Source organism: Zootoca vivipara, chromosome 11, assembly GCF_963506605.1.
Source record: "Zootoca vivipara chromosome 11, rZooViv1.1, whole genome shotgun sequence".
Classification (NCBI taxonomy): Eukaryota; Metazoa; Chordata; class Lepidosauria; order Squamata; family Lacertidae; genus Zootoca; species Zootoca vivipara.
Genome location: NC_083286.1, coordinates 37,777,918 through 37,805,569, shown reverse-complemented (window position 1 = coordinate 37,805,569; position 27,652 = coordinate 37,777,918). Strand labels below are relative to the sequence as shown.

The 27,652-nt window shown below is 42.1% G+C and overlaps 1 protein-coding gene across 5 annotated transcripts in view; it reads left to right on the top strand.

Moving 5' to 3' along the window:
- Window positions 1-27,652, top strand: part of MAST4 (microtubule associated serine/threonine kinase family member 4) — a 216,539-nt gene that overhangs the window by 10,741 nt on the left and 178,146 nt on the right. For all 5 annotated transcript variants that reach the window (XM_035099909.2, XM_060280257.1, XM_035099907.2 and 2 more), the window contains exon 2: window positions 20,826-20,979. In XM_035099909.2, the coding sequence (XP_034955800.2) occupies window positions 20,826-20,979 (154 nt within the window). The remainder of the gene's footprint in view (window positions 1-20,825; window positions 20,980-27,652) is intronic.

Below are 27,652 nucleotides of genomic sequence, written 5' to 3'. Positions count from 1 at the left end.
GAGTACACCAGTTACTGGCCATTAGTGATTTCAGAGTACAGTAACTTTCTGCATCTTGGTAGAGGTCATTTTAAGTGAGGTCCAGGTCTTACTCCCAAACTAGCTGCAGCTGTTCTGTATTGTCCATGGAATTCTCAATCATGGAAGAGGCCATCCCCTTCAAGTTGGGGTAAACCACTGAGTCTCTTGGGCTTGCTGATTGGAAGGTCAGCAGTTCAAATCCGTGTGATGTTGGTGAGCTCCTGTTGCTCTGTCCCAGCTTCTGCCAACCTAGCAGTTCGAAAGCACACCAGTGCAAGTAGTTAAATAGGTACTGCTGCGGTGGGAAGTTAAACGGTGTTTCTGTGTCTGGCTTCCGTCATGGTGTTCCGTTGCACCAGAAGCGGTTTAGTCATGCTGGCCACATGACCCAGAAAGCTGTCTGGACAAACGCTGGCTCCCTTGGCCTGAAACAAGATGAGTACCACACTCCATAGTCACCTTTGAATGGCCTTAACTGTCTAGGGGTCCTTTACCTTTTTTACCTTTTACCTGATTTAGAGCAGTATGATTCATACACAGTTTTAGTCCAGAGCAATTGATCTTCTAAAATAAGGCTAATTATAAGTGACCATACTTGCCACCTGAAACCAGTTATAGTGGAAACTTCACAGTTTATTCTGCAGTATTGTCTCAGTTATTTGGTGACAACATTTAATAAGTTTGAGAAGCCTATACAGCTCTTTAGTCACTCATACCTTGATGTAGTACCACGTAGCACCTTCTTCCATTTAAAAAAAACCATTGTGTTGGTATGGTAATGAGGAGGAAGCAGAACAGAAACTTTGGCAGAATTGACATACTGACTCAGTTCTCCTGCCCAGTCAAGAAAGATGTAAGTGGTGTTAAGAGCAGAATTGCATTTGAAAAAATGCTAACTAATGTGTTGTTTTATAAAATGTAGAACACTGACAGCAGACAACACAGCAGAGGATTGTTCTGAGCCAAATGTTAGACTAGAATATCTCTTTCCCATCTGTTGGGTCATCAGTCATTCTGTTCCCATATGAAAATCCCACCCCATCCCCACCATCTAATATTTGCAGTTATGAACACTTGGCATAAATGAAGAAAACTACGGTATATTGTAATCATTTTTTTTAGTGGAAGTTTACTGTTCTCTTCATTATACTTCTCTCTGGAGGTATTTGCCCAATAATTTGAGCCTGTGTCAGCTGTGTGTATTAGTTCTGTGTTGTCTTCTACTTGTTTTATCCTGCACTGAATTAGTTTTTTGACAGCTACTTTCTGATTTCCAGATCAGTTTTTGGCATCTAATTAGTCTTTTAAAAACTGGTGCTAGGATCAGAGTTTGTTAGCTTATTCTGTGACAAACTATTTATTTGTCAAACTTGGGGGGGGGGCAAATTGATATTCAGGGGTAAATAAGTAAGTATAACTGGTGGGTAAGAGACATTGGTAACATTTACAGAGTAGGGTTTTTTTTTAAAAAAAAATCATTCCTCATTTAATCCCCTCAACAATACTGTGAAGTAAACTAGAATGAGAAATTGTGACTGTACCAGCATCACTCTGTGAATTCAATGGCAGAGTGAGACAAACACTTTATGCATCCTTTTTAAATTACATGTTTTAGAAAATACTTAGGCAGATTTTATTGTTTGGTTTCTCTCCCCCCCCCCCAAATAAAACACAACAACTTGGGAGAAGGGACATATTTCATTGGTAGAGCAATGCAGAAGGTCCTAGGTTTATTGTTGTTTAGTCGTTTAGTCCTGTCCGACTCTTCGTGATCCCATGGACCAGAGCAGGCCAGGCACTCCTGTCTTCCACTGCCTCCCGCAGTTTGGTCAGACTCATGTTGGTAGCTTCGAGAACACTGTCCAACCATCTTGTCCTCTGTCATCCCCTTCTCCTTGTGCCCTCAATCTTTCCCAACATCAGGGTCTTTTCCAGGGAGTCTTCTCTTCTCATGAGGTGGCCAAAGTCCTAGGTTTAATCTCCTGCATCTCTAGTTAAGGCAGGGAGGGACACCTATCTGAAAACATTTATTACCCTCCCCCTCCTCCCCCACTCCAATCCTAGAGATCCCCCTGCCACCAGAGAATCCCCAGGTGCAGTAGGACAGAAGAAGCAGTCCTTTTTATCATTGAAGAACCCCCCACCCCCCATCCCAGTACCCCCCCTTCCACAAGAAGGTCCAAGACGAGGGGGGAGAGTAGAGGCACAGGGGCACTCCACTGCAAGTCTGATAGGGACTTTAAAAACCATTCACATTTTGAGTGATATCCAACATTAGTCATACTTGGAAGAGCTCCATTAAATTCAGTAGACTTACCGTAAGTAACTTTAAACTCATTAGAGGTAGGTAGCCATGTTGGTCTGCCATAGTCGAAACAAAATAAAAAAGGTGCTACTGGAAGGATTTTTTTTTATTTTGTTTAAGCTCATTGATTTCTATCGGTCTAACAGTGAGTAGGACTTCGTTGAGAAACAGTGTCTGAGGTTAATACTCAGTTTCTCTTATGACACAAACTGCTTTCACTATGTTATAAATGTGTTTGAAATCTTTGTTTTGTGACCTACTTCATTTTCCTCTGAAACCTCTGTAACAGACTTTTTAGTTTTCTCTTATAAACAAGCATTGCTTAGTTTGTGATTTCAGCTGTAATTGAAAGTCAATGGCAGGTTGCTCTTAGTATTCAGATGCAGTGTGCAGTGGTTCTGAAATCCCACTGGCCTTGCCTTTTTAAAGGGCAAATTGAAATCAAGATTGTCTTAAAAAGGACCAGATATTACACAATCTGGGCACTATTTCATTTTTCAGGTCACAGTATCTATAAATCCCAGCAAAGTTCTCGTTTGATTTGCAAGGGAACATATAAAGGTAAAGGTAAAGGGACCCCTGACCGTTAGGTCCAGTCATGACCGACTCTGGGATTGCAGCGCTCATCCTGCGTTATTGGCCGAGGGAGCATGTGTAGGGCAGCTTCCAGGGCATGTGGACAGCATGACAGAGCCGCTTCTGGCGAACCAGAGCAGCACACGGAAACACCGTTTACCTTCCCGCTGTAGCAGTACCTATTTATCTACGTGCACTTTGACGTGCTTTCGAACTGCTAGGTTGGCAGGAGCTGGGACCAAGCAACGGGAGCTCACTCCGTCGCGGGGATGCGAACCGTCAACCTTCTGTTTGGCAGGCCCATGGGCGTAGGCAGGGGGGCAGGAGGGGGCAGCTGCCCCCCCTAGAAGCAAAAAATTAATGTATTTTACAGACCATAACCAGCACTTTTCCCCTCCAAAAACTGAAGTGGAAAGGGCTTTGCTTTAGCAAGAGCAGCTATGTCTCTGCTTGCTGGGGGGGGGCACACAGCTGTAACAAAAACACATCAAATAAATAAAGCAAAGTGGCTACCAGTAGTTAAGCAGTTAAGACAATGGAGCAGATATCCCCAGGCAAGTTTCGATAGCTGACCAATTCACCCTATTGTTCTTGAGTGGGAGTTGTTAATGAGCATTCAGGAATCACATTAAGAGTTCTATTGACGATTTAATGAGGGTGCAGAGGATTCAATTTGACTAAGGCTAAAAGGAAGTGAATAAGAAAGGGGGGGGCTGTAGCTTTGATAGACACAGTGATGTTTATAAAAAGCAGAGGTGTTCCAGTCTGCCCCTCCTCCTGCATCTGCATACTGTAAATCAGGGGTGGCCACCTCCCAAGAGACTCTGATCTACTCACAGAGTTAAAAACTGGGAGTGATCTACCCCCTTTTGGGGGGTTCAGGTCAAAGCTGTTGAGTTTTTTTAAGGAAGGGAAGCCCTGTTTTTTGGGGTTTAGGTCAAACTTGTTGAGCTTCTTTTAGGAGGGAGGGAGGCCCATTTTTGTTTAGGGCTTCAGGTCATAGTTCAACTTTTTTTAGGGAGGAGGAAAATTTTGGGTGAGCTTTTTTTAGGGGTGCCAGTGACCTACCAGTGATCTACCACAGACATCCAGTGATCTACTGGTAGATCACAATCTACCTGTTGGACGTGCCTGCTGTAAATCAAGCAGAGAGAAAGCTGCTTACAAGACTCCTCTTGCTGCAGAGTTCCAGCATCACAGCGTCACCCAGAGGCACCCAAAAATATGAGTTATCCCTCTCTCTATTTCTTCCTTCCTGCCCTCCCTCTTCCATCCTTAATAAAATACTGGGGGGGGGCAGATAAGCCCCACATAGAAAGCCCATCAACATGGGGGGGGTGACTCTTTCAAATACGGTATTTACCAGTAATTGGGGGGGGGAGGGGAGAGGCACCTAGGCCTCTAGGAGTTGGCTGCTATGCCTAGGAGTAGGACAATTCAAGAAAGCAGAATGATGCATATGCTATGGTAATATATCAATAGAATCATAGAATTGTAGTCGGAAGGGACCACAAGGGTCATCTAGTCCAACCCCCTGCAATGCAGGAATTTTTTCCTAAGGTGGGGCTTGAACCCACGACATGGTTGAAATATTATGCTGATATGCAGCAACGCCTTGGAGCCGTCGTGGCTGCGGCCGTGCCTTGCCTCGCCCTCGCCCGCGCTGCCACCCCCTCTCGCCTGCCCGACCCTCCCATCCTCTCCAGCCAAGCAGGGTAGCTGCCAACGCTGCCAGCCCCAGAAGCACAAGGTGGCCGCTGCCGCCGCCGCCACAATGTCATTGGGCCCACTGGCCCTGTAGCCCCGCCCACATTCCCACTTCGTGGCCCCCTCCCCTCCTGTGCCTTGGCCCCGCCCCTGAACGACCATGGCTTGCCCCCCCTAGTTTTGATCCTGGCTACGCCCCTGGGCAGGCCCTAGGCTCTGTGGTTTAACCCACAGCGCCATATAGGTAATATAATAGCAGTTTTGAGGGAAATAGTGTAGGAAGAAAGGGTTGAACATTCATTTATTAAATTATTATCCTACCCTATTCCCAGAGGATCCCAAGGTGGCAAACCAAAGTGATAAAATGATACAATTAAAACAAAAACAAAAACATATGTAAAATGATTAAAAACACATAAAACTTTAAAACACGTAATACACAATTTCATAGGCATAGCTGATAACAATATATATTTGGGGAAACTGTTTTGGGAAAAAATAATTTAAAAATATTTTTAAAAGAAAAGTACTCATAAAATGGCTTTGGCCACAGGCATTACACTGAATGTGCTGAGCTTCAAATGGCTCCATATACAGCAGCTGTGTCATGTTGATTAGTGTGGCTAGAACATAATGTGATGCAGATATAGTCTGATAAAATAAATCATTTTTTTAAAAATTGCCCAGTAGCACCTTAGAGACCAACTAAGTTTGTTCTGGGTATAAGCGTTTGTGTGCATAAACCTCCACTGCTTTGTGGCTATACTAGTTTGTGATAATGGCTTTGGGAGTAAACCCTGAGGGAACAATCCATACCCACTGCCTTGTGAGACACCTTTAGAAGAAAAGGCTAAGAGTCCCTAAGGCGGTTAGATGCCTCCTTCTGGCAACTCCTGCAGCCAAGCTTTCCTTTCCTTTCCTTTGGACCACATCAGTGGGGCCGAGAGGGGGGTCTTGTCATCTGGGTCCAGGACCTCCTTGCGCCCCAGGGAGGTCATTACGGTGCTGCAAATGCAGCAAAAGTAGCTTAGAGTGGAAGTGTAATGATTGGAAGTAGCTTGAGAGATCAGTGGGTGAACCAAAAAACAGGAATATTAATTTATCATTTCTATTACAGTCACTATCAATAAAGACAAATAAAAGATAAAATAAGAGCCCATGTTCTGTGATGAAAAGCCAATACAATTTATTATGTCTTGGTATGCAGCACTTAATTGTGCTTAAAATTAATAGAAGAGTCATTTAATTGTTGCTACCTCTAAGCCCTTTTACATGGATTTCAAGGAGTTTTTGCTTGCTAGAGGCCATACGATTTACTGTTGTGATGGTTCCTAGATAACTATTTCCTATGTGTGAGTGCCTCCAGCTTTGTCCGTTTTCAATAATTCTTGTTACGGTATATTGTAAGCGTCCCCTGGTTCAATGCACTCAGTGAAGTCTGAATGTTTTGCCCCTCAGCAAGGCAGATGATACTTAATAGATGCCATATTTCTAAGTATCCCATTTAGCTGCATTGCTAAGTAGAATGGTAGCAATAGCAATAGTGAAGAGCTTTGTGGACTATGACTCTCATGTGACATCTAAGAAAGTGTTGACATGGTAGCAGCAAACTTCTCTGGCAAAGGAGGCACTGTGGGCATAATAAATAAATAGCAGACTGTAAATAGGTCCTTTTATAGTGGAGAAACATTGCCAATTTTATGATGGGGTAATGTGCAAGCTTTTGGATATATACAGTTGGGTATATAGCTCCAAAAGGTACTAACTCTTAATTAAATTTTAACTGGAAAATATGCATGTTTTGCTTCTAAAAGTAGGCTGGAAGACCTTTTATGTTCCTTTATACTGTGGTTTGGTCAGTGCTCCTGTACAAAATTGCCAGATACACATTCATTGTCTAGTAAGGGGGAAAAGCACAACAATGAACTTGGGGCTCAGTTGTAACAAAAAAAATAAAATTTAAAAATTCGGCAAATGTCACTGGTATGAGCACTGGGATGTAAATGTCCAGGCCTCCTTAAATATCCTAAAGTGAGAACTTTCTCCATTGTCAAAGTTCAAAAAAGTCCTTAAATAGCTGTCCTGTGCTCGAGATTATTTACAGATTATATGGTCAACTGTGCTGATCTAAAGTTTGAGTTTCTTGGCTTGTTCTTGTGATTAGCAGACTTGACAACATGGGAAAAAGTGACACTTTGAGTGATAAGACAGACCAAATTGATTTTTAATAGAACTTATTTTTTAAAAGTTGAGTTCTTTCTTGTGGAGGAAGGAGTAGATGAGCTCTAATTCTAAATTTCATAAATTTTAAATTTTTAATCTTTGTTTTTAATCTTTACAATCCAATCCTGAGTCATTAAAACAGCTCCTTAATGTTAATGAAATCACAGCTGTCATGTTTTATAAATGAAACTGATCTTTTTAACATAATGTTTGACATAACATAATAGTAATGCATAAATCTGGAATATTTGTTTTATACCTTGAAGGGATTAGCAGTACTACAGAAATAAATGCTTTCATGTTGAATGGTTGTTGGAAGTCACCAGGAAGCTAGAAAACAAGCCTGCTTCAAGACAAGGCTTTTGTCTAGAATACTAAGGGCCAATCATCACTTTATATTTTGTACTTGAGTAGAGATACCAGAGTACAAAATAACTGGCCTCTTCTAAAATGTGAATATATAAAAAGGAGACATGGTGAATTCTATAGCATTGCAATTCACCTACAGCTGGAATTTAAATTGATGGATCTTTTTGCTTGTAGTACTACCGTATATAAGCTTCTGGTTGTGTTTTGTTTTGTTTTGTTTACATAGAATTTATAAAGTCTGGCATGACATACATTGAGGTTGAAGAGGTTTCATTATACTGGAAACACATTTTGTTGCTACTTATTGCAGTTTAAAGCATTTTGTAAAACTTATTTCTTCCCAAGCTTGTAACATTCAGTAGAGTTAAAAACTTCCAATGTTTGTTATTTTTGTGTTCCTCAAAGCTGCTCTGGGGAATCTAAAATCTTATTTTGCACAGAGATAATTCCAACTGCTTAATGTGTGTGTTTTGCTGCAGAAATGTGCCTTGCTGAGAATAAACTGTGTAATGTAAAGATGCAATTGATGTGCTTCTAATTTAGGGCTAAAGTACATGTTACATCTTCTTTTAAAAAAAGTCAAAACAGTAGGTGTAGGCAGCCTGATCAGAACTGAGGCTGCCTGAAGAAGAGAGAAAGAACTTACCCTTTTCTCCCCTGCTGTGGTCCTAATGAAAATCCTGGTCCTGAAGCTGCTATTAGCACTGTGCTAATTTCACTGTCATAGTGTGTGGAGTGAATTTGTAGGATTGTGCTCTTGCACACTTGTACATTTACACAGTTCTCTTAACTTTGGCACATTATGATAGTAGTTGATCTTAGACGGCTCCTGCTTAGCATGAGTAAGAACAACAGCCCATGATTGTTTGCTTAGCATCATATCTGTATTGGGAATTGTGGTTTCTTTCACTTCAAACAAATCACAATTTGAAGGGAAGTTTTGTTCATGATCAAGTTTGTGCAGTCCATAGTTTGGATGTAATGCCATTGCCAGAGGCCAATGTAGCTTGTTCCTCCCTCAGTTGTATGATGGCCAGAGCGCGATTGCATTTTTACCTAGCAGTATATTGTGAGTGAAACTGCTGCCAGTCCTTAGTCTCTCTGCCACCAGTGCCCGGCCGCAGTTCGTTTCTCCTTCAGGGTGCTGGTGGCAGAGGCTGTGGCGGTTTCACTCGTGATATACCACTGGGTGAAGCAGCCATCACGGTCGGATCCTCATACTGGTCCTGGGCGACGTATTGATACATTGCCCAGGCCTAGTGGTCGACAGTATGGAAAGCCGCTGAGCAATCCAGCAGAACCAGGGAACAGCTTCCACCTCTGTTCCTAGCCTGCTGGAGATCATGATGGGGCCTGAAACCCAATTGGAAGGTGTCCAAATGCTCTGTATTCTCCAGGCAGGCCTGGAATTTTTCCGTGACCACCCACCATCTAAGGTAAATAAGTAATGTGGTTATTCAAGTGGCTGAATAATAAAGATTACTGAAGAAAGTGTGGGTACAAGGGTATATATCCTGTAATAACTTCAATTTACTGTAAACAGGTTTTTAATGAGTGTGCTATAAGTAGCGCTGAAAGTTTTAAGTGGCTTCACCAGTAGATTTTCAATTTTAAAGCTTGATTATTTGCAAAGTTCCAGTTTTAATTTAGTGGCACTGGGAATTAAGGGCAAACTTACTTCTTTAGCCTACTTAATATGTAGAATGGGAAAAAAATAGTTTAAAATGATATTTCCAACAAGAGTTGTAACTTTTGTTTCTGAAGTGATCATAGCTTGCACTTCCTTTGATACTTCAAAGGCACAATAGTTATGCAAATTTATTTAAATATAATCATTTGAGCTGTGAAATGGCAAATTGATGTTAATCTAAAATCGTTTCACAGGTTGAGTGTTCTATTGCAGGGGTATCATACTCAAAGGGATTGTGGGAAACTTTAAAATGCTAGTATCTAATACTGTATCCACCTCAGTTAAATTCCTTCAGTATCTGAGTTAGATATAAATAACCCTTGGACATTTCTCTGAAAGCTTTTTATTAAGACAATTTTTCTTAGCATGTAAGTATGGTATATGCTGATTCTGTTTTAATTTTTGAAGTTGAAGGTACACACCTAAACAAATATTATTTAGAACAGGATTTGAAAGACACATTATTTATTGTGGAACTTAAGGACTGTTAAGGTTTGAGCACTAAGACAGCAAGTCAGGATTCTTCATATTGAATAAATTGTTCCATTATTTTATTATTTATTTATTAAAAAAATAATTGAACTATTTAGGGTTGTATCCCAACTCAATTCTACTTTGAGTACGGGTAGATCCATTTTAATTAATAAACCTAAGTTACACTTGTGTCTCTTAACTTTCATGTGTCTGCTCTTCAGTGGGACTAGCATGAGATGCAGCCTTTAATCCTTTCCTTTAATGCGGTACTCTCGGACACGGATGGCGCTGTTGTCTAAACTACTGAGCCTAGGGCTTGCCGATCAGAAGGTTGGCAGTTCAAATCCCCGTGACGGGGTGAGCTCCCATTGTTCGGTCCCAGCTCCTGTCCACCTAGCAGTTCGAAAGCACGTCAAAGTGCAAGTAGATAAATAGGTACCGCTGTGGCGGGAAGGTAAACAGCGTTTCTACGCGCTGCTCTGATTTCGCCAGAAGCAGCTTAGTCATGCTGGCCACATGACCCGGAAAAACTGTCTGCGGACAAATGTCGGCTCCCTCGGCCAGTAAAGCGAGATGAGCGCCGCAATCCTGGAGTCGTTCACGACTGGACTTAACTGTCAGGGGTCCTTTACCTTAACCTTTTTAATGTGGTACTGTAGCCACACATTCCTTTGCAGATGCTGCCCTGAGCCCGGTTTTGACCGGGGAGGGCGGGGTATATATATAAAAAAATATTATTTATTATCTTGTTACAGTGGTATCTCGGGTTACAAACACTTCGGGTTACAAACACTTAGGGTTACAAACTCCACTAACCTGGAAGTAGTACCTCAGGTTAAGAACTTTACCTCAGGATGAGAACAGAAATCACGCGGAGGCGGCCGCATTAGCGAAAGCGCACCTCAGGTTAAGAACGGTTTCAGGTTAAGAACAGACCTCTGGAATGAATTAAGTTCGTAACCCGAGGTACCACTGTAATTCTTTTTTTTCTTATCTCATTTTATTTCATGAACTTTATATACCACTTGATTGCAAAAAACCTTCCAAACAGTTTATTGCTAAGCAGTTAAAAACAGTTTAAATATTCAAAAGAGGATTAAAATCAAAGCAGCTGATTTTACGCATACAACTTCTACATGTCTCTATAGGCTTGCATAAACAAAAATGTTTTAAGTGGGCACTGGAAAACAGTACGGTGAAGGTGGCTTTCTGATGTCAGTAGGCAGGGTTCCAAAGTGTGAGTGCTGCCTCAGTAAAAGATTGATTTCTTACAAGTGTGGAATGAGTACTGTATTATGTGGCATCTGTAATAATATCATTTCTGCAGTTCTGTTAGTATACTGGGTGTTAAGGGCTAAACTGTTAGTAATGAACTTGGCCTGGTAGTCTGGTAACTGGTGCAGACCTCTGAGCTGAGTTGTTATATGCTATCAGGGTCTCACTTCTGTCAGAAACCATGCTTTAGCATTATGCAGTGAATGTGGCTTCTGGATCAAGTGCAAGGGAAACTCCACATTTAATTGTGCATTGCAGTAATCCAACTTTAAAGTCACCATTGCCTGAACTATTGTAGTCAAGCTCTCTCAGTCCAGGAATGGTCATCACTGTTGTACTAGGGAATTTGTAAATGACACTTCTAGGGGTTTCATGGAAGTATTTCACACACTGGAAATGTAAGATTAGTTCATACTGTGCTAAGGATTTTTGGATGAATAGGTGTATAGCTAGTATGTGACTGTCCTGTTTTTCTCTGAAATAGTTTTCTAGGATGGTAGTATGTTAGAGGTTTGAGTTTTTATGGCAGGCTTTCCTGTTGCTGTAATTGTGGAAACGCTTGTTCTGCTTCCTGATCAGAAAGGAGTTTGGGCTTCCCCAGAGAGCATCAAGAATAGGAAATGTTCTTTTCTTTCACTTGGTACATAATCTTCACTCATTTAATATTTTTTTATTGTTATTTCAAGCTACAGTTATAGGGCTTGAAATTATTTCTTTTTCTTTTCTCATTTGGAAAGGAAGTGCAGTTTCTTGAGAGTCCTAGGATTATGGTAGAACTCTTGATAAGCTAGGCAAAATACTATTTTTTTTATGTCTTGATAAAAATGTGGATATGGAAATGATACATTATTCAGATGCCTTTATCATTTATTTTACTTAATTGCTAGCTTGATGCTTGGCATTACATAGTATTAACAGTAAATTATGAAGTACTTCTACATGTTGGTTATTTTTTCATTCATTGTAATTTATAGTAGATTTTTTGTAGATTTGTTTTTAGTGTGTTGTAGCTGTAGTGAGGAAATCAAATGACGTCTTTCCTTTAAGAGAAATAAAGGTAAGAATCAACAGAAAACATCACTAATTTTACCAAGGAAACTAACTCCCTATGCAAGCACCTTAAGTAAACAAACTGCTTCCTGAAAAGAAATCCACGGTAACATAGCAATTTGTATAGTTTGATGTTTTAAAAAACTAAACATGGTTTGGCAGATGCTGACTTAGGGGACGTGAGTTGTATGTTTGGTAGAAAATTGCGGTAGTACTGGGACGATATTTTCATGCTACTTGCCACTTTTCATGAATATTGGCTTCCCTTTTTTAATTAACTCTTGTGGAATACAACTCTGACTGCATTATACTACAGTATAACTATGGTCACTATTAATGCAATGATATGATATAACACAATGTATGCTGCTTATCATTGTGTCATGCAACATGGGTGGCTCTAAGGCATTCCTCTTGCCTCTGTCCTTCAATTATTATGTTTGTCTTAGTGGTGGCTAAGACTGATGGGAATTGAGGTCCAAAATATGTGCAGGGAAGGCCACTACATTCACTGCATATTAGTTAACTACCTTTGGTTTGTATTTGTGCTCTTATTTCATCTGCCTTTCTTTTTTTGGGTCAAACCTAAAATCTTTCCGTAATCACTCCATTTTCTCTTGCTGCTCCATGCAACTGGAAAGGTCTTCTACTTGGCATCTTCTTGACTAAAATGATTCTGTTCCTCAAAGTATTGAAAACTTGCTTTTTCTATGCCTAACTTCCCCGCCTTCGTCCTCTTTGTCTATTCCTGTGACTTGATAGCTACACTCATGCACATCCTTACAAATAAAGTGAATATTTTTGCCTCAATCACATGGCATATTTTATAAGGAAGAGTGAAACGAGGGCTGGCAATGTCTTCTAAGTTCTTGAGAGATTTTACTGAAATCCTTTGAGATTTCAATAATATTAATTTATTATTTATACCCCGCCCATCTGGCTGGATTTCCCCAGCCACTCTGGGCGGCTTCCAACAGAAAAATAAAATACAATATTAAACATTAAAAGCCCCCCTAAACAGGGCTGCCTTCAGATGTCTTCTAAAAATCTGGTAGCTGTTTTTCTCTTTGACATCTGATGGGAGGGTGTTCCACAGGGCGGGCACCACTACTGAGAAGGCCCTATGCTTGGTTCCCTGCAACTTGGCTTCTCGCAACAAGGGAACCGCCAGAAGGCCCTCGGTGCTGGACCTCAGTGTCTGGGTAGAACAATGGGGGGTGGAGACGCTCCTTCAGGTATACTGGACCGAGGCCATTTAGGGCTTTAAAAGTCAGCACCAACACTTTGAATTGTGCTTGGAAACGTACTGGGAGCCAATGTAGATCTTTCAAGACCGGTGTTATGTGGTCTCGGCAGCCGCTCCTAGTCACCAGTCTAGCTGCCGCATTCTGGATTAGTTGTAGTTTCTGAGTCACCTTCAAAGGTAGCCCCACGTAGAGTGCATTGCAGTAGTCCAAGCGAGAGATAAATAGAGCATGCACCACTCTGGCGAGACAGTCTGCGGGCATGTAGGGTCTCAGCCTGCGTATCAGATGGAGCTGATAGACAGCTGGCCTGGACACAGAATTGACCTGCGCCTCCATGGACAGCTGTGAGTCCAGAATGACTCCCAGGCTGCACACCTGGTCTTTCAGGGGCACAGGTACCCCATTCAGGACCAGGGAGTCCTCCACACCTGCCCGCCTCCTGTCCCCCACAAACAATACTTCTGTCTTGTCAGGATTCAACCTCAATCTGTTAGCTGCCATCCATCCTCCAACCCCCTCCAGGCACACACACAGGACCTTCACTGCCTCCACTGGTTCTGATTTGAAAGAGGGGTAGAACACCCAGCCCCCTGATGATCTCTCCCAGCAGCTGCATGTAGGTGTTAAAAAGCATGGGGGAGAGGACAGAACCCTGAGGCACCCCACAAGTGAGAGGTGTCTCATCCCCCCCCCCACTTTCTGAACACGGCCCAGGAGGAAGGAGCGGAACCACTGTATGACAGTGCCCCCAGCTCCCAACCCCTCTAGACGGTCCAGAAGGATGTTGTGGTTGTGGTGTCAAAAGCCGCTGAGAGATCCAGCAGAACTAGGAAACAGCTCTCACCTTTGTCTCTAGCCTGCCGGAGATCAACCACTAGTGCGACCAAGGCAGTTTCAGTCCCATGATGAGGTCTGAATCCCGACTGGAAGGGATCCAAATGGTCCGCTTCTTCCAGGCATCCCTGGAAGAAGCACACAAGATCTCCTGATAGTTCAGTAAGATCTCAGCAGAACCTGCCACCACCATTTCACAGGTGCTGTTGCACAAACCAGGTTAAGAGAGGTAAGAGATGCTTCAGGGGCAGTGGGGCACTATGTTCCTGTTCCGCCTCAAGTGGTGAAATGGGACACTCTACCCATGCCTACAGCTTGCAGAGAAAGTAAGTGAAAAGGTATGATATCTATTAAATAGGTGCATTTGGAAGCTGTGAGAATGATGTGAAGTGATTTAGCATAGGATATGAATGCTAATATAGAATAGTAGTCCTTTAAAACTATAGCAAGAGGTCATATTAGATGTAACTTTTTCTAACAAAAGGAAACAAATCTCTACAATAAATAATTATCCAGAAACAAATAGATGCTCTGGAGAAGCAAAGCCACTGTGCTGCCCTTGAAGCCCTAGAGGGGCATGGGTGGCACTGTGCTCTAAACCAGTGCTCCCCAACCTTTTTATCGCCGCGGACCAGTCGACGTTTGATAATTTTACCGCGGCCCGCTGAGGGGGGACGGGGACGTTGATTGTTTATATTTTATTTAGATTGTTTTGATTTAATAATTTTTATTTAAATGTATTTAAATGTTCCTTGGGTGGCCCGGTACCAATTGATCCACGGACCGGTACCGGTCCGTGGCCTGGGGGTTGAGGACCACTGCTCTAAACCACTGAGCCTCTTGGGCCTGCCGATCAGATGGTCGGCAGTTCAAATCTGTATGACTGGGTGAGCTCCCGTTGCTCTGTCCCAGCTTCTGCCCACCTAGCAGTTCAAAAACATACCAGTGCAAGTGGATATGCATACTGATGCAGTAGGAAGGTAAACATCGTTTCCATGTGCTCTGGCACTTGTCACAGTGTCCCATTGCGCCAGAAGTGGTTTAGTCATGCTGGCTACATGATCCGCAAACCTGTCTGTGGACAAACACCAGCTCCCTCAGATGGAATGGGAATAACTAGAGGATAAGAAAAAGTCCTAGAAGAACAGGCCCACAACCATTGTTTTCCAGCTCAAGTTTTTTTACTCTGGGATTAGAAATGTGCTAGATTGTATTTGTATTTTTATACTTTAATGTAACAGAGGAGAAAATGAGATCTAATTGAGCTTGGGTCGAAGTGCATAGACCTGAATGAACAATTAGCTTTCTGAAGCCTACATAGTATCTGATCGAATTAAGCCATTTTAGGTAGCTTTGAAATGTGTTGGTGACAGAGTAGAAATGGATTTTGTAAATGAACTAAACTGAGGTGACTTCATTAGTATTCCTGGTAAATACAATATCTCCTTCCCAAGAATACATATTCTCTTTTGTAGATTAAAGCATTTTTCACTAACCAAATGATGGTGGTGTCAACAAACCATGAATATGAATGCCTCTTTAATATGTGCTTAATTTATTTTCCTTAAGATTGAAAGTGACTTTGAAAGCAAGCTTGCAGGTTTTACCCTGTGGCTGTGAAACTGTCACTTTTTTTGTCTTTTTAAATAAGCCAGTGTTTAAATCAATGGAGATGCATAAAAAATATGTTAATAGTTGCTTATAAATACAAAGTATTCTAAATATATTATGGCTGATTTAAAATTAGTGTTTGTCTAATTATATATATTTGGTTTATCATAAGACATTCAACAGTTTAAAAAATAATTTGTATGAAATATAAATATAAATATTGATTACATTTTCAATATTTTTCTGAGAGCAATGAAAAATTATGCTTAACTTTTTCTGTGTTAGGGAACCTTTCTATTTTTTTCCTGGTATTTAACCAGGCTAAGGAGGAGAATTCTTAAGAAATAGAGTAGCTTTCCCAAAGGAAGTCTTCTCCCATAGGATTACGGGGTGGTATGAAAGGCTGGAGGAGACTCTTAAGAGTCCCATGGACTGCAAGAAGATCAAACCTATCCATTCTGAAGGAAATCAGCCCCGAGTGCTCACTGGAAGGACAGATCCTGAAGCTGAGGCTACAATACTTTGGCCACCTCATGAGAAGAGACGACTCCCTGGAAAAGACCCTGATGCTGGGAAAGATGGAAGGCACAAGGAGAAGGGGACGACAGAGGACGAGATGGCTGGACAGTGTTCTCGAAGCTACAAACATGAGTTTGACCAAACTGCGGGAGGCAGTGGAAGACTGGAGTGCCTGGTGTGCTCTGGGTCCATGGGGTCACGAAGAGTCGGGCACGACTAAACAGCAACAATGAAAGGTATTATATGAAGGGTCCAAGACAGTGGTGGCTTTGGTGGGACGGATAGGTCATGGAAGTGTGGCCATGAAAAAGGGACTCAGATGATGATCGCAGGGCCCAGGTTGGTTCATATGGGGGGGGGGAGGTGGTCTTTGAGGTATTGCAGTCATTGAGCACTTCAGATTGAGCTCAGAAGCTAATTGGCAGCAAGTGAAGTTGGGCCAGGATTGGCGTTTTTGAGCCATGTTCAGAGACAGCCCCTTGTATAATGTGTTGCAGTAATCTTTAGAGATTGCCAGAGCACAGACAACAGAAGTTAGGTTATCTTTGTCCAGGTAGGGGCACAGCTGGGCCATCAGCCAAAGCTGATGGAAGGCACTCTGTGCCACCGAAGCTACCTGAGCCTCAAGCAACAGCAATGGATCCAGAAAGACCCCCGAGATGTTATCAGGGCTGGCTCAGCTACAGGTCAGTACGGAAGCTCAGCGATGAGCAGTAAGATTGATGCTTTATCCGAGGAAACAGAATACAAACAGAGAAACCTATAGGCAAGTCTGCTCTGGTAAAGCTGTCAATCTGGGCCTTCCACTTCCCCCTAAGTCTCCTCCCCAGCCAGCTGTTGAGAGGTTGAGGAGAATTAACAGGGACACATTTCCCTTATCTCTCTCCTGACCGAAGTCATCATACAGGGTGACCAAAGCAGTATCTGTGCTGAAACTGAGACTAAATCCCAGTTGAAATGGAGCTAGAAAATCAGTTTCTTCTATGAGTGCCTGGATCTGGTCTGCAACCACCCACTCAAGAACCTTGCCCAAGAAGGGGAGATTAGCAACTGGCTTTACTTAGATTTTCAAAATACAGGGATGGTTTCTTGAGGAGTGGTTTTACCCTAGAGCCAGTCGCCTCATCATGGAGGAGCAGCTTGGGAGTCATCAACACTGCCTCTGACAAGACCTTCTCTGTCAGGTCAGGAGACTGTGAGGCAGTATTAAACAGGGTTGTGTTATCACCCCAACTCTATTTATTATTTTCATTCCCATGATCCCACACTTTTTTTGAAGGGAAATCATATATTGAACAGATGGAAAGCTCTTTAATCTGAGTAGGCTGAAAGCAAAGAGTGAGGCTACCATAACTTCCATCATAAAGCTTCCGTATGCTCATGACAACATAGTGTGTGCACACTCAGAGGATGTCCTTCAAACCATCCTAAATATCTTTGCAGAAGCTTACAAAAAGTTTGGCCTATCGCCCAAAATCCAAAAAAACAAAGTGTTGCACCAACAAGCACAAAACAACCCCTCTGCAGCACCACAAATACCTGGGCAGTTATCTTTCCACAAGGGCTGGCATTGATGCCGAAATCCAGCATTGCCTGAGCTCTGCGAGTGCAGCTTTCTTTCGATTGAAGTGCAGAGTATTTGAGGACTGAGACATTTGCAGGGAAACCAAAATGCTTGTTTACAAAGCTATTGTACTACCAACCTTACTATATGATTGTGAAACATGGACCGCGTATAAACTTAATCTCCAACTCCTTGAAAGATTCCATCTGGAAATTTTTACACATCGCTTGGGAAGGCAGGCGAACCTACGCCATTGTTTTGGAAGAAGCAAAGATCACCAGTGTCGAAGCAATGATTCTTCAACATCAACTTCGTTGGGCTGATCATGTGGTTCTGATCCAAAGAAACTACAGTGGTACCTCAAATTACAAACACCTCAGGTTACAAACGCTTTAGGTTACAAACTCTGCTAACCTGGAAGAGTTACCTTGAGTTGAGAACTTTGCCCTAGGATGAGAATGGAAATCGTGTGCCAGTGGCGCAGCGGCAGCAAGAGACCCCATTAGTGAAAGCACGCCTCTAGTTAAGAACAGTTTGAGAACGGACCTCTGGAACGAATTAAGTTCGTAACTAGAGGTACCACTGTACTCTATTCCAAACTTAAAAATGGAACGTGCAAAAGAGGTCAACAAAAGAGGTTTAAAGACATTCTCCAGGCAAATCTGCCATTATAAGAGAACAAGGGAGACACTTGAGATGAGTTCCAGCACCCCCTTTTCCTAGAAAAATAGCACTCCTATGTTGATGGAAACAGACTGATTTCATGGAGAAATAGATGGTGTAAGAGGAAAAATAAATAGATTTTTGTTTTATTACGAATATTCAAAATAGCCAATGCAAATTCTTCTCCCTGAGGGTCTAGTCTAAAGATAATTTATTTTCTGTGTCTTTTAAATACACAGTAAGTTTTGAGATACATAGAATTGTTTCTATTTCGTTAATTATGTAGTGCCATCTGGTGGCTTTTCCACCTCTCACTGCTATATAGTTAAAATGGAGCTTAAAACAGAATAAAGTACTGTATGAAAATTCAGTAGTGTGTTTTCATGATGTTATTCCTCCCAGCTTTAAAATCCAAGTGAATATTCTTAATATGTTTGTCTGTACATCATGAAAGCAAGTTTTTATACTTTGCTGGATGGAGACCAGTTCATTATAATTTCATCTATGGGTGGTTATGCATATACTGTATTACAAATGTTTATGTCATGAGATTTATAAATACAGTGGTACCTTAGTTTAAGAACAGTCCTGTTTACAAACAATTCGGTTTACGAACCCCGCAAAACCAGAAGTAGTGTTCTGGTTTGCGAACTTTACCTCGGTCTAAGAACGGAAGCCAAACGGTGGGAGGGCACCAGCGGCCTCATTAGGGAAAGCGCACCTCGGTTTAAGAATGGTTTCAGTTTAAGAACGGACTTCAGGAACAGATTAAGTTCGTAAACCAAGGTACCACTGTACTACAGAATTCACAGAGGAAATCCCCGAGTGTACCTTTTACAGGTAGAATTGAAAGTTCCATTTTGTTGAGCTTAATTGGGCGAGCTTTCTGTATCCACAAGCAATGTGGTTAATATTTTAGGCTGGATTAATAAGCCCCAAATATATGTAAAACCTATTGGTAGAATTCTCTCAGAAGTTAGAAGAAAAGCAACAAGCTGGAGAGAGGAAGCAGTGTTTGATTTCTCTCTGACTCCAATGTTGTGACAAGGACCTCTTAGGGTGTTAATACTGAGGCTCAGGTTGTATATATGTGTAAATAAACCATATATCATAAAGACACAACAGTCTTCACTGTACCTCATTCCAAAAGCAAACCCAAACCCTGGGTATGTGCTTGGAACCCCTGGAGTCTTGCACCACTTGGAGATTTGGGTGGCGTGCAACAATAGTAAAGCTTAAAGAGTTGTATGAAAAGAAGTTTCCCATACTATTTTCTCCCTCTTAGCGAAGGAAACAACATATAGTCAGATAACATATGGCCCTATGTATGTTTACTTTGTAAGCTTTGTTAAGTTTGATGGGTAAGTGTCCAAAGGATTGTACTCTGAACGTTGATTGCTAACATACCAGGTGACTTGGCAATGACTTGGTCCAGGGACAAGAAATGTTACATGAAAGATAAGGTCATGTAGCCTAACTGGTTGCAATTTGGTGTGATCACCTTTTAATTCATAAAACAAACCAGGAGACTTCTGGTGGAAAAATACTCCACTCAGAAAAAGTAGGTTTATACTGAGGATGTATAAAAATAAAATATGTACATTTTCATACTAGATATTTGTTGCAAATTGGGTGCTCTAAGGCAGCAGACATCACCTGTTAGGAATCTTTTTTTTTACTCTGCCTGAGGCTAGCAGGTAAGTACTTGCTTGCAAACCTGCCTTGGTATTGTTTTTATCCTTCATGAATTATAATTGTTACATCTCTCCCTCTATCGACTCTTCTCTCTCTCTCTCTCCCATTCAAAGTTCCAATTCCCATGTAGAGAAGCCTACTGCAGCAAAGGACCAATGAGACTTTATTGCATGGTCACCTGCATTTTGAACTTTTCTGCGTATATAGCTACCAGTTAAAATTCCATGAACAAGGCTTAAGTATAGCCAGTCTATGCTTTCATCCTGAAATAACAACTGTACTACTTGTATATTCAGAATAGTTTTTGATTAGCATTGGCAAATAATAATGAGAAATATTTGGAAAACATAAAGCTGCCAATGTATTGGCACCCAGATTCATGACAGAGGTAGCTCAAACAAAAGCTGACAGACAATATTTTTAAAATAATTGAAAGTGGTATGAGAGTTGCATCTCTCCACATTACACAGCCATTTATTTTGCCTTCTCAATTCAAATAGGCTATGTGGGTTTTTGATATGATTTAAACTTACTATATTTAATCATATTTTATCTTTCCCTTTCCAAGTGCAAAAATGAGATGTGAACAATGACCAGATAGTCCTCCTTCAAATTTCTTTCAATTTCGTGTGTAAGTGTGTGCGTGTGCGTATGGGGAACATATCGCCTGCGGGCAGATGAAGGTTTGCTAGCATTCCATCTCTCTCCTTGTTTAAATAGCTTAAGGCAACGTGGTCTTCTCTGAAGCTAGCAAGCGTTCTTTTTTTACACACACAAATGACCTATCTTTTAAAATGACCGTTTTATGCTTCCTCAGTGCATGCACAATCATGCATGTGCACATCGCCACAACCCGGAAGTGGCTGGAGTGAGCTTACACACGTTCCACCAACATGTGTGGAAGCCAGGGACACAATCCCCTTGTAAATGGGGATTGCCTGTATTTCAAGTTGAGAATGGATTTTAACTCCAGCATCTCTGTCTCTTTTTTTTTTTTTACAGCTTGATAGTATATTGTCACCTCCACCTATGCCATTTCGGAAATCCAGCAACCCTGAAGTTTCTTCTGGCCCCAGCAAGCCACTGAAATTTAAAAGGCAACTCAGTGAAGATGGGAGACCATTTAGAAGAGGAAGTCTTGGAGGAGCTCTGACTGGTAAGAAAAATGGATGGATATATTCCCATACATACTTAGTAAAAAAATAAAAATGCTCTGCTGTAGAATACATGCCTGATATTTATATGAACAGACACCAGTCAAGCTCAGAGTTTTGTGTACTGATTATAGACAGATGACTTAGAGAGGATAACACAGATTGATATCTCCATGAGTCATTTTAATGAATCTCCACGATACTGTCTCTGTAAAGTAATATTAGCAATTATTCCTGCTCCCCACCAAAATCCATTGTACTGGTTATTGCAGCCCATTATTTAGCAAGGCCTGCATTCCCTTCTGGGTAACTTCCTGAGACCATATTTCAGTGGTGGGTGGGACTGGAGACAAAAGTGAGCAGAGCAACAAATGTAAATTTTGCCTTTGAACAGAAGGTTAGTTTCTACACACAACTCTCTACCCACGCCCTATCCAAGCAAGCAGGGAATCATTATAAGAAATTGATGACACACTCCAGCCAGGCAGAATTACTCAAGGAAAGTGCAGAGCAGGGCCAGTGGGGTGTGTGTGTGATGTGGCAAGAGTCCCAAGGGCCAGGTAGACGGTGTGGAAGGGCACATTTGGCCCCTGTCACTGATATATACCCTAGCTTCTTAGTCATAGGCAAGAAGGAATTGTATGCAGGCAAGTGAGCAGGCTGGTAGAAGAATGGCAGAACACTTTGTTCGTCCTATGTACCTACTCTAGAACTGCAGCTGGCTCTTGCAAAATGATGAAACCCTGTCCTTTTTCTGCCAGCCCCAGCAGGCTAGTAAAGAAAAAAGAAAAAAAGCATGTTAGTAACTTTTGTGGCCTTACATGCAAGGCTAATTTACTACCATGGTAGCTTTATGGTTGCTCTTTTCTTTACTTACATAAAGAAGTTACTCAATGGACCTTTAATTATTACACTTAGAATGTACCGCTGTGGCTCCTGGGGGTAGGTGTGTCTCAGGAATCAGAACTCCATTTCCAGTGTCAGATACCTATAGAAGATACATGCTGAGAGTTAGCTGTGTTGTGCCACTCAAAAACCAAGCAGTGTGAAATATACTCGGAGTCGAGAGTGAATTTCATGCTCTTTATTCAGCTCATAGTCATCAAGGAGGAGAAGAGAAGACGAATGGCTCTTTTCCCAAAACCATCTGCTTATATACATTATTTACACAATGGGCCTTGCGTGATTGGCTACTTCAGGGCTACACCTGTGGGCCAATTATATTGTGGATTGACTTCTGCCTGCAGCCTGATTGGCTGCTCCTACAGGCCAATCAGGTAGCAGATTCACTTCTGCCAGCCGCCTGATTGGCTGCTCCAGCAGGCCAATCAGGTTGCGGATTCACTTCCACCTGGAGTTGGATTGGGTAGCTCCCGCTGATTCTGAATCCTATTGTTCTAGGATTCAGCTCAGTACATAACACAGTGGAATCTTAAAATGTCCTGCAGCAAATGTCAACATGCCCAGCAGAAGTGACAGCTATCTATTTGGAGAGTGATGCGTATAATGTGATTTTGTGTGTGTGATTTTTAGCCATTTTAAGTAAGGGCACTCATGCCCCTTTTAACCTACACTTTATACTTTTTGTTGTTGTTAGAGTAAAACTCTACTTTCCCATGGATAACATGTTCATTTTTGCAAATTCTTTACAGTGGAAATTATCAGTTAACTACCAACAGACAACTTGATCCTTCAGTACTCCACCTTTAGTTATTTCCCTTCAACTTTGTCAGTTGGAGAGTTGTCCATTTCCCAATAAGTCTGTTGATAGTGGAGAAGGAAGAAAAGGAAGAATTTTGAAGTCAAATTACCTGTATACTTTTTCACTAGATTGTCCCTGCCACTTTCACATTCTTAGCTACTTGCCTATCTGGAAGCTGCTATAGATCTCAAGAGAGAAGCTTGTCAATCATGTCACTTCATAAAATTATTCATGAATTCTAAATTTAAGTGTATTAGGAGACTGTCGGCAATTTTTAATGTACAGCGTGGGTAGCCATTTTTGCTGTTAGTTTCTGAATTACCACCATATATTTTAATAACAAATTCTCTATTTAAATTAAATATATCAACAGCAATTTATATGTTCAAACTAATTGGTTATAATTCACTGCCGAACTGAGTCAAGGCTCTTGATTTCCTTTTATTAAAATATTAAATGCAGAAAACAATGCTGCATGATTTATTCCTGTCATGGAGCAGGAAAACTAGTTAACTGCAAAGCTCTTTTGCTGCAGTGAATGGGTTTCATGAGCTGAAGTAACTTCAAAGGACTTTATACAATCACTTGGGCTCGGGCTTAAATTGTCAGAATTGAGAATGCTCCACAGGCTTAGTAGGCTATGCTGAAAGTGGAATTCATGATAGAAAATAATGGCTTTCTAAATGGGCTGGAGGTGAAGAGCGCTGTGTTTTAACTAGGTTCAAAGTGAACTAAAATGTGGGACTTTATTTCCTTTCTATTACAGAGCAGTTTGTAGTACTGCTCTGTACTCATTGCATTGTAGTAACTTAAATGTTTTTGTTCATCACGCTAAGATGTTTTAGGATGCTGAAATTGACTTTGCCTAATTTAGATATCTATATATATAAATGTAAAAATGGTGAAAGTGTGGGCTCCACTTTTCTCCGTAACCGCTTGACCAATCGTCCTGAAATTTGGACACAACAATCCATGCCACTCCCCGAGTGTTTGCAGAAAAAAAATCCCTCAAATCTCACACCTGCCCAGGTAGAAACCTGCTTTTCCATCAAGTAAAACAGCGCCCTCAAGTGGAATTTCTCCCACAGTACACCCCCTCCCTTCCTGTGAAATCTACACCACACCCACAAACCAAATAATGATATCATCAACCAAGCACCGGAAACCACCAAGGCGACCATTACCAGACCCCTAGGCCCTGCCAGGCTGCTAGGCCCCCACTAGGCCCAGGGGGGGGGAGGGCGAGCGCCCGGATCGCAGGTCGCAACACAGCCTTTATTTTATGTAGGCCCCTGCAAGGCCGCCAGGCCCTCACTAGGCCTGGGGGAGCGGGAAAGGGCAAGCGCATGGATCGCAGGCCGCAGCACGGCCTTTGTTTTATGTAGGCCCCTGCCAGGCCCCCACTAGCCCCGGGGGGGGGGGATAACCCACAGCAATGCACTTGGGGGCACAGCAAGGGGTTTTTACTTTAAAATTTAGCGGGCGTTGTGTCACATGCGAGGCTCTGGCGGCCATTTTAAGTAAGGGCACTCATGCACCTTTTAACCTACACTTTATACTATGACTGATTGCAAGCCTCTGCATCTTTTAAAAAAACAACCATGCACTTTCTCTCCCCAGTTTAAGTCCTCGGATATTTGCAGTGGCCAACACCCCTCCCATTTACATTCTCCTACCTTCCCCTTGCCACTTCCTGGGTTTTTTTATGGAACCAAACAGCTCAGGTGCTTCGGAACTCGCCTTCTGTTGCTACGGGGCTGTGGGTCACCTACTCCAAAATTAGAAAATCCAAATAACAAAACACACACACACACACACACCCCAAAACATACAACAACGCCCAAATTATACAATACCCACCAAAATAAATGACAACCCCCAAAATAAAATTAAACAATAATAACGTCTGCTTCTCATGTTCTTATTTCAATTTTTTAAAATCTAAATATATAAAAATGTTCACGATGCGTGCACAGGGGTCAATGTATGGCGATACAGGGGGGAGGGGACAACACTACCCGGGGAAAACAGGGAAGGGTGTCCTACCGAAACACAGGGATGAGCCGGGGGTTGGAGGGAGGAGGGGTGGGATACGTCGTGCATCAGGACAGGGTGGGGGGAATCACAGGGATGACCCACAGCAACGCGTGGCTGGGCCAGCTAGTAATAAATAAAAATAAAGGTGAAATTCCTTTAATTTGGTTACTATGCTGTGTAGCAATTTCAAGCAGTTATTTCAGGCAATAAGATGCAGTCTAACTAATTCTCTGCTGTATAAGTCAGTGGCTCAGTTTGTAAGTAATGCTAAGCCAAACCATGACTAAGTGTTGAGTGAACATTTATATTAATGCATGGAGCAAACATTGTGGCTGCTTTGCGTCTCCCTTCATTCTGTGCTAGCCTGAGCTAAACCATGGTTTGGTTTAGTGTCATGTCTTAATCTGAGTTTGTGGTTTGTCTAGCTAAGAACAAACCATGAAAATGCAAAACTGAGTGGTGTAGAGAGAGTGATGGGAAATACCTCTCCCTGCCCTCCAGCTGATCCTCAGATAGCACCGGAATCCAGTATAATTAACTTTAACATTAGGTTCAGGATGGATAAATGAAAGTAGCTTTTTACACAACACATATTTAAATTATGAAGTTTGCTGCCATAAGATGTAATTTGATGTCTCTAAAGAAGAATTGAACAATTAGCTATGATAGCAGAATAATGTAACAGCCATGTTCAGAGGCAGGCGCTGAATCTCATGTATAGTACTGGGAACATTCAATGCCTGTTGTGTTCATGCCCTGCTTGTAGGCTTCTGACTGGGTAGAATCATAGAATCATAGAGTTGGAAGAGACCACAAGGGCCATCCAGTCCAACCCCCTGCCAAGCAGGAAACACCATCAAAGCATTCTTGACATATGCCTGTCAACAGGGCCGGCTCTAGGTAGAGTCCCGGTGGCGCGGGGCCGGTAGGTGGGGCGCGGCGAAGCCGCGCTGTGTGCTGCGAGGGCGCCGGTGCGATCTCCGCCCCTCAGCGCCAGGGCGCCCAACCTGCTCAAGACTGCCCGGCCTGTCAAGCCTCTGCTTAAAGACCTCCAAAGAAGGAGACTCCACCACACTCCTTGGTAGCAAATTCCACTGCCGAACAGCTCTTACTGTCAGGAAGTTCTTCTTAATGTTCAGGTGGAATCTTCTTTCTTGTAGTTTGAATCCATTGCTTCATGTCCGCTTCTCTGGAGCAGCAGAAAACAACCTTTCTCCCTCCTCTATATGGCATCCTTTTATATATTTGAACATGGCTATCATATCACCCCTTAACCTTCTCTTCTCCAGGCTAAATATACCCAGTTCCCTAAGCCGTTCCTCATAAGGCATCGTTTCCAGGCCTTTGACCATTTTGGTTGCCCTCTTCTGGACACATTCCAGCTTGTCAGTATCCTTCTTGAACTGTGGTGCCCAGAACTGGACACAGTACTCCAGGTGAGGTCTGACCAGAGCAGAATACAGTGGTACTATTACTTCCCTTGATCTAGATGCTATACTCCTATTGATGCAGCCCAGAATTGCATTGGCTTTTTTAGCTGCTGCATCACACTGTTGACTCATGTCAAGTTTGTGGTCTACCAAGATTCCTAGATCCTTTTCACATGTACTGCTCTCAAGCCAGGTGTCTCCCATCCTGTATTTGTGCCTTTCATTTTTTTTGCCCAAGTGTAGTACTTTACATTTCTCCTTGTTAAAATTCATCTTGTTTGCTTTGGCCCAGTTGTCTAATCTGTTAAGGTCATTTTGAAGTGTGATCCTGTCCTCTGGGGTATTAGCCACCCCTCCCAATTTGGTGTCGTCTGCAAACTTGCTCAGGATGCCCTCAAGCCCATCATCCAAGTCATTGATAAAGATGTTGAATAAGACTGGGCCCAAGACAGAACCCTGTGGCACCCCACTAGTCACTACTCTCCAGGATGAGGAGGAGCCATTGATGAGCACCCTTTGGGTAGTTTGTGTTGACAACAGGATCCTGGACTAGATAGATCCTCTGAGTGATGCAGCAGAAGAACTATTCCTGTGTTCTTGTGCTGTTGGGGCAGAGTGTTATTTTCCCCAATACTTCTTGTTTTAATTGAACTTTGTGAAAGTTGCGTTGGTGTTTGTGTAACTCACAGGTGGGGAGCCTGTGGTTCTCTAGATGTTGCTGAGCTGTAGCTCCCTTCTTCCTAGCCATTGGCTGTGCTTACTGGGCCTGATGGGAGTTCTAGTACAGCAACATCTGGGGCCAAAGATTCCCCAGCCTGGATGTAATTTAAGGCAGTTTCAGTACATGTGCTGTAAACTGGACGAATAAATGCATGAAACTTGAAAAACTTTTGTTTAAGAAACAGGCTGCTTTGTCCAAAGTAGCATGCTTCTGCCACTCTCTAAGCCATTTCTGAAGAGTTTTCATTGATGGACATTTATGTCATTAATTGTGGCTTAAGTTTCAGCTGAAACACATTTCTTCCTTTATTACAGATCATAGTGAAATAACAGTAGTCATTCTGAAAGAGCAAAGAATTAAAATAACACTAATTGTAAATGTTAACTGGGCAATTATTCCAAACTGCTGAGGATATTTTAGCACCTCAATAATATGAGCTAGATAGGTTTTATTACTGTGTGGAGGAAGGGGCATGAAAGTGCTGAATTTTGTTAATGGGGGTTCTGTACAATGGTTTCTCCTGCAGTGGCCAAGGACAACACAATTAAGTCATCTGTAATTCTAGCTTTGATTGAATTATATCAGCTTTAATGGACAGATTGGGGGGAAATGTTTATCTCTCTTTTAAATCTGGCAGGGAAAGAAGCATTGTCCGTTAATTTTAACCATATGCAGCTAAGTAATACACTTGACAGATGCTAATTTCCTTAAGTTGTAAGCAGCAAATGATGCATGAATTAAACAGTAACATGCTTTTTAAATGCCTGCTGGTATTCCTCCCAAAC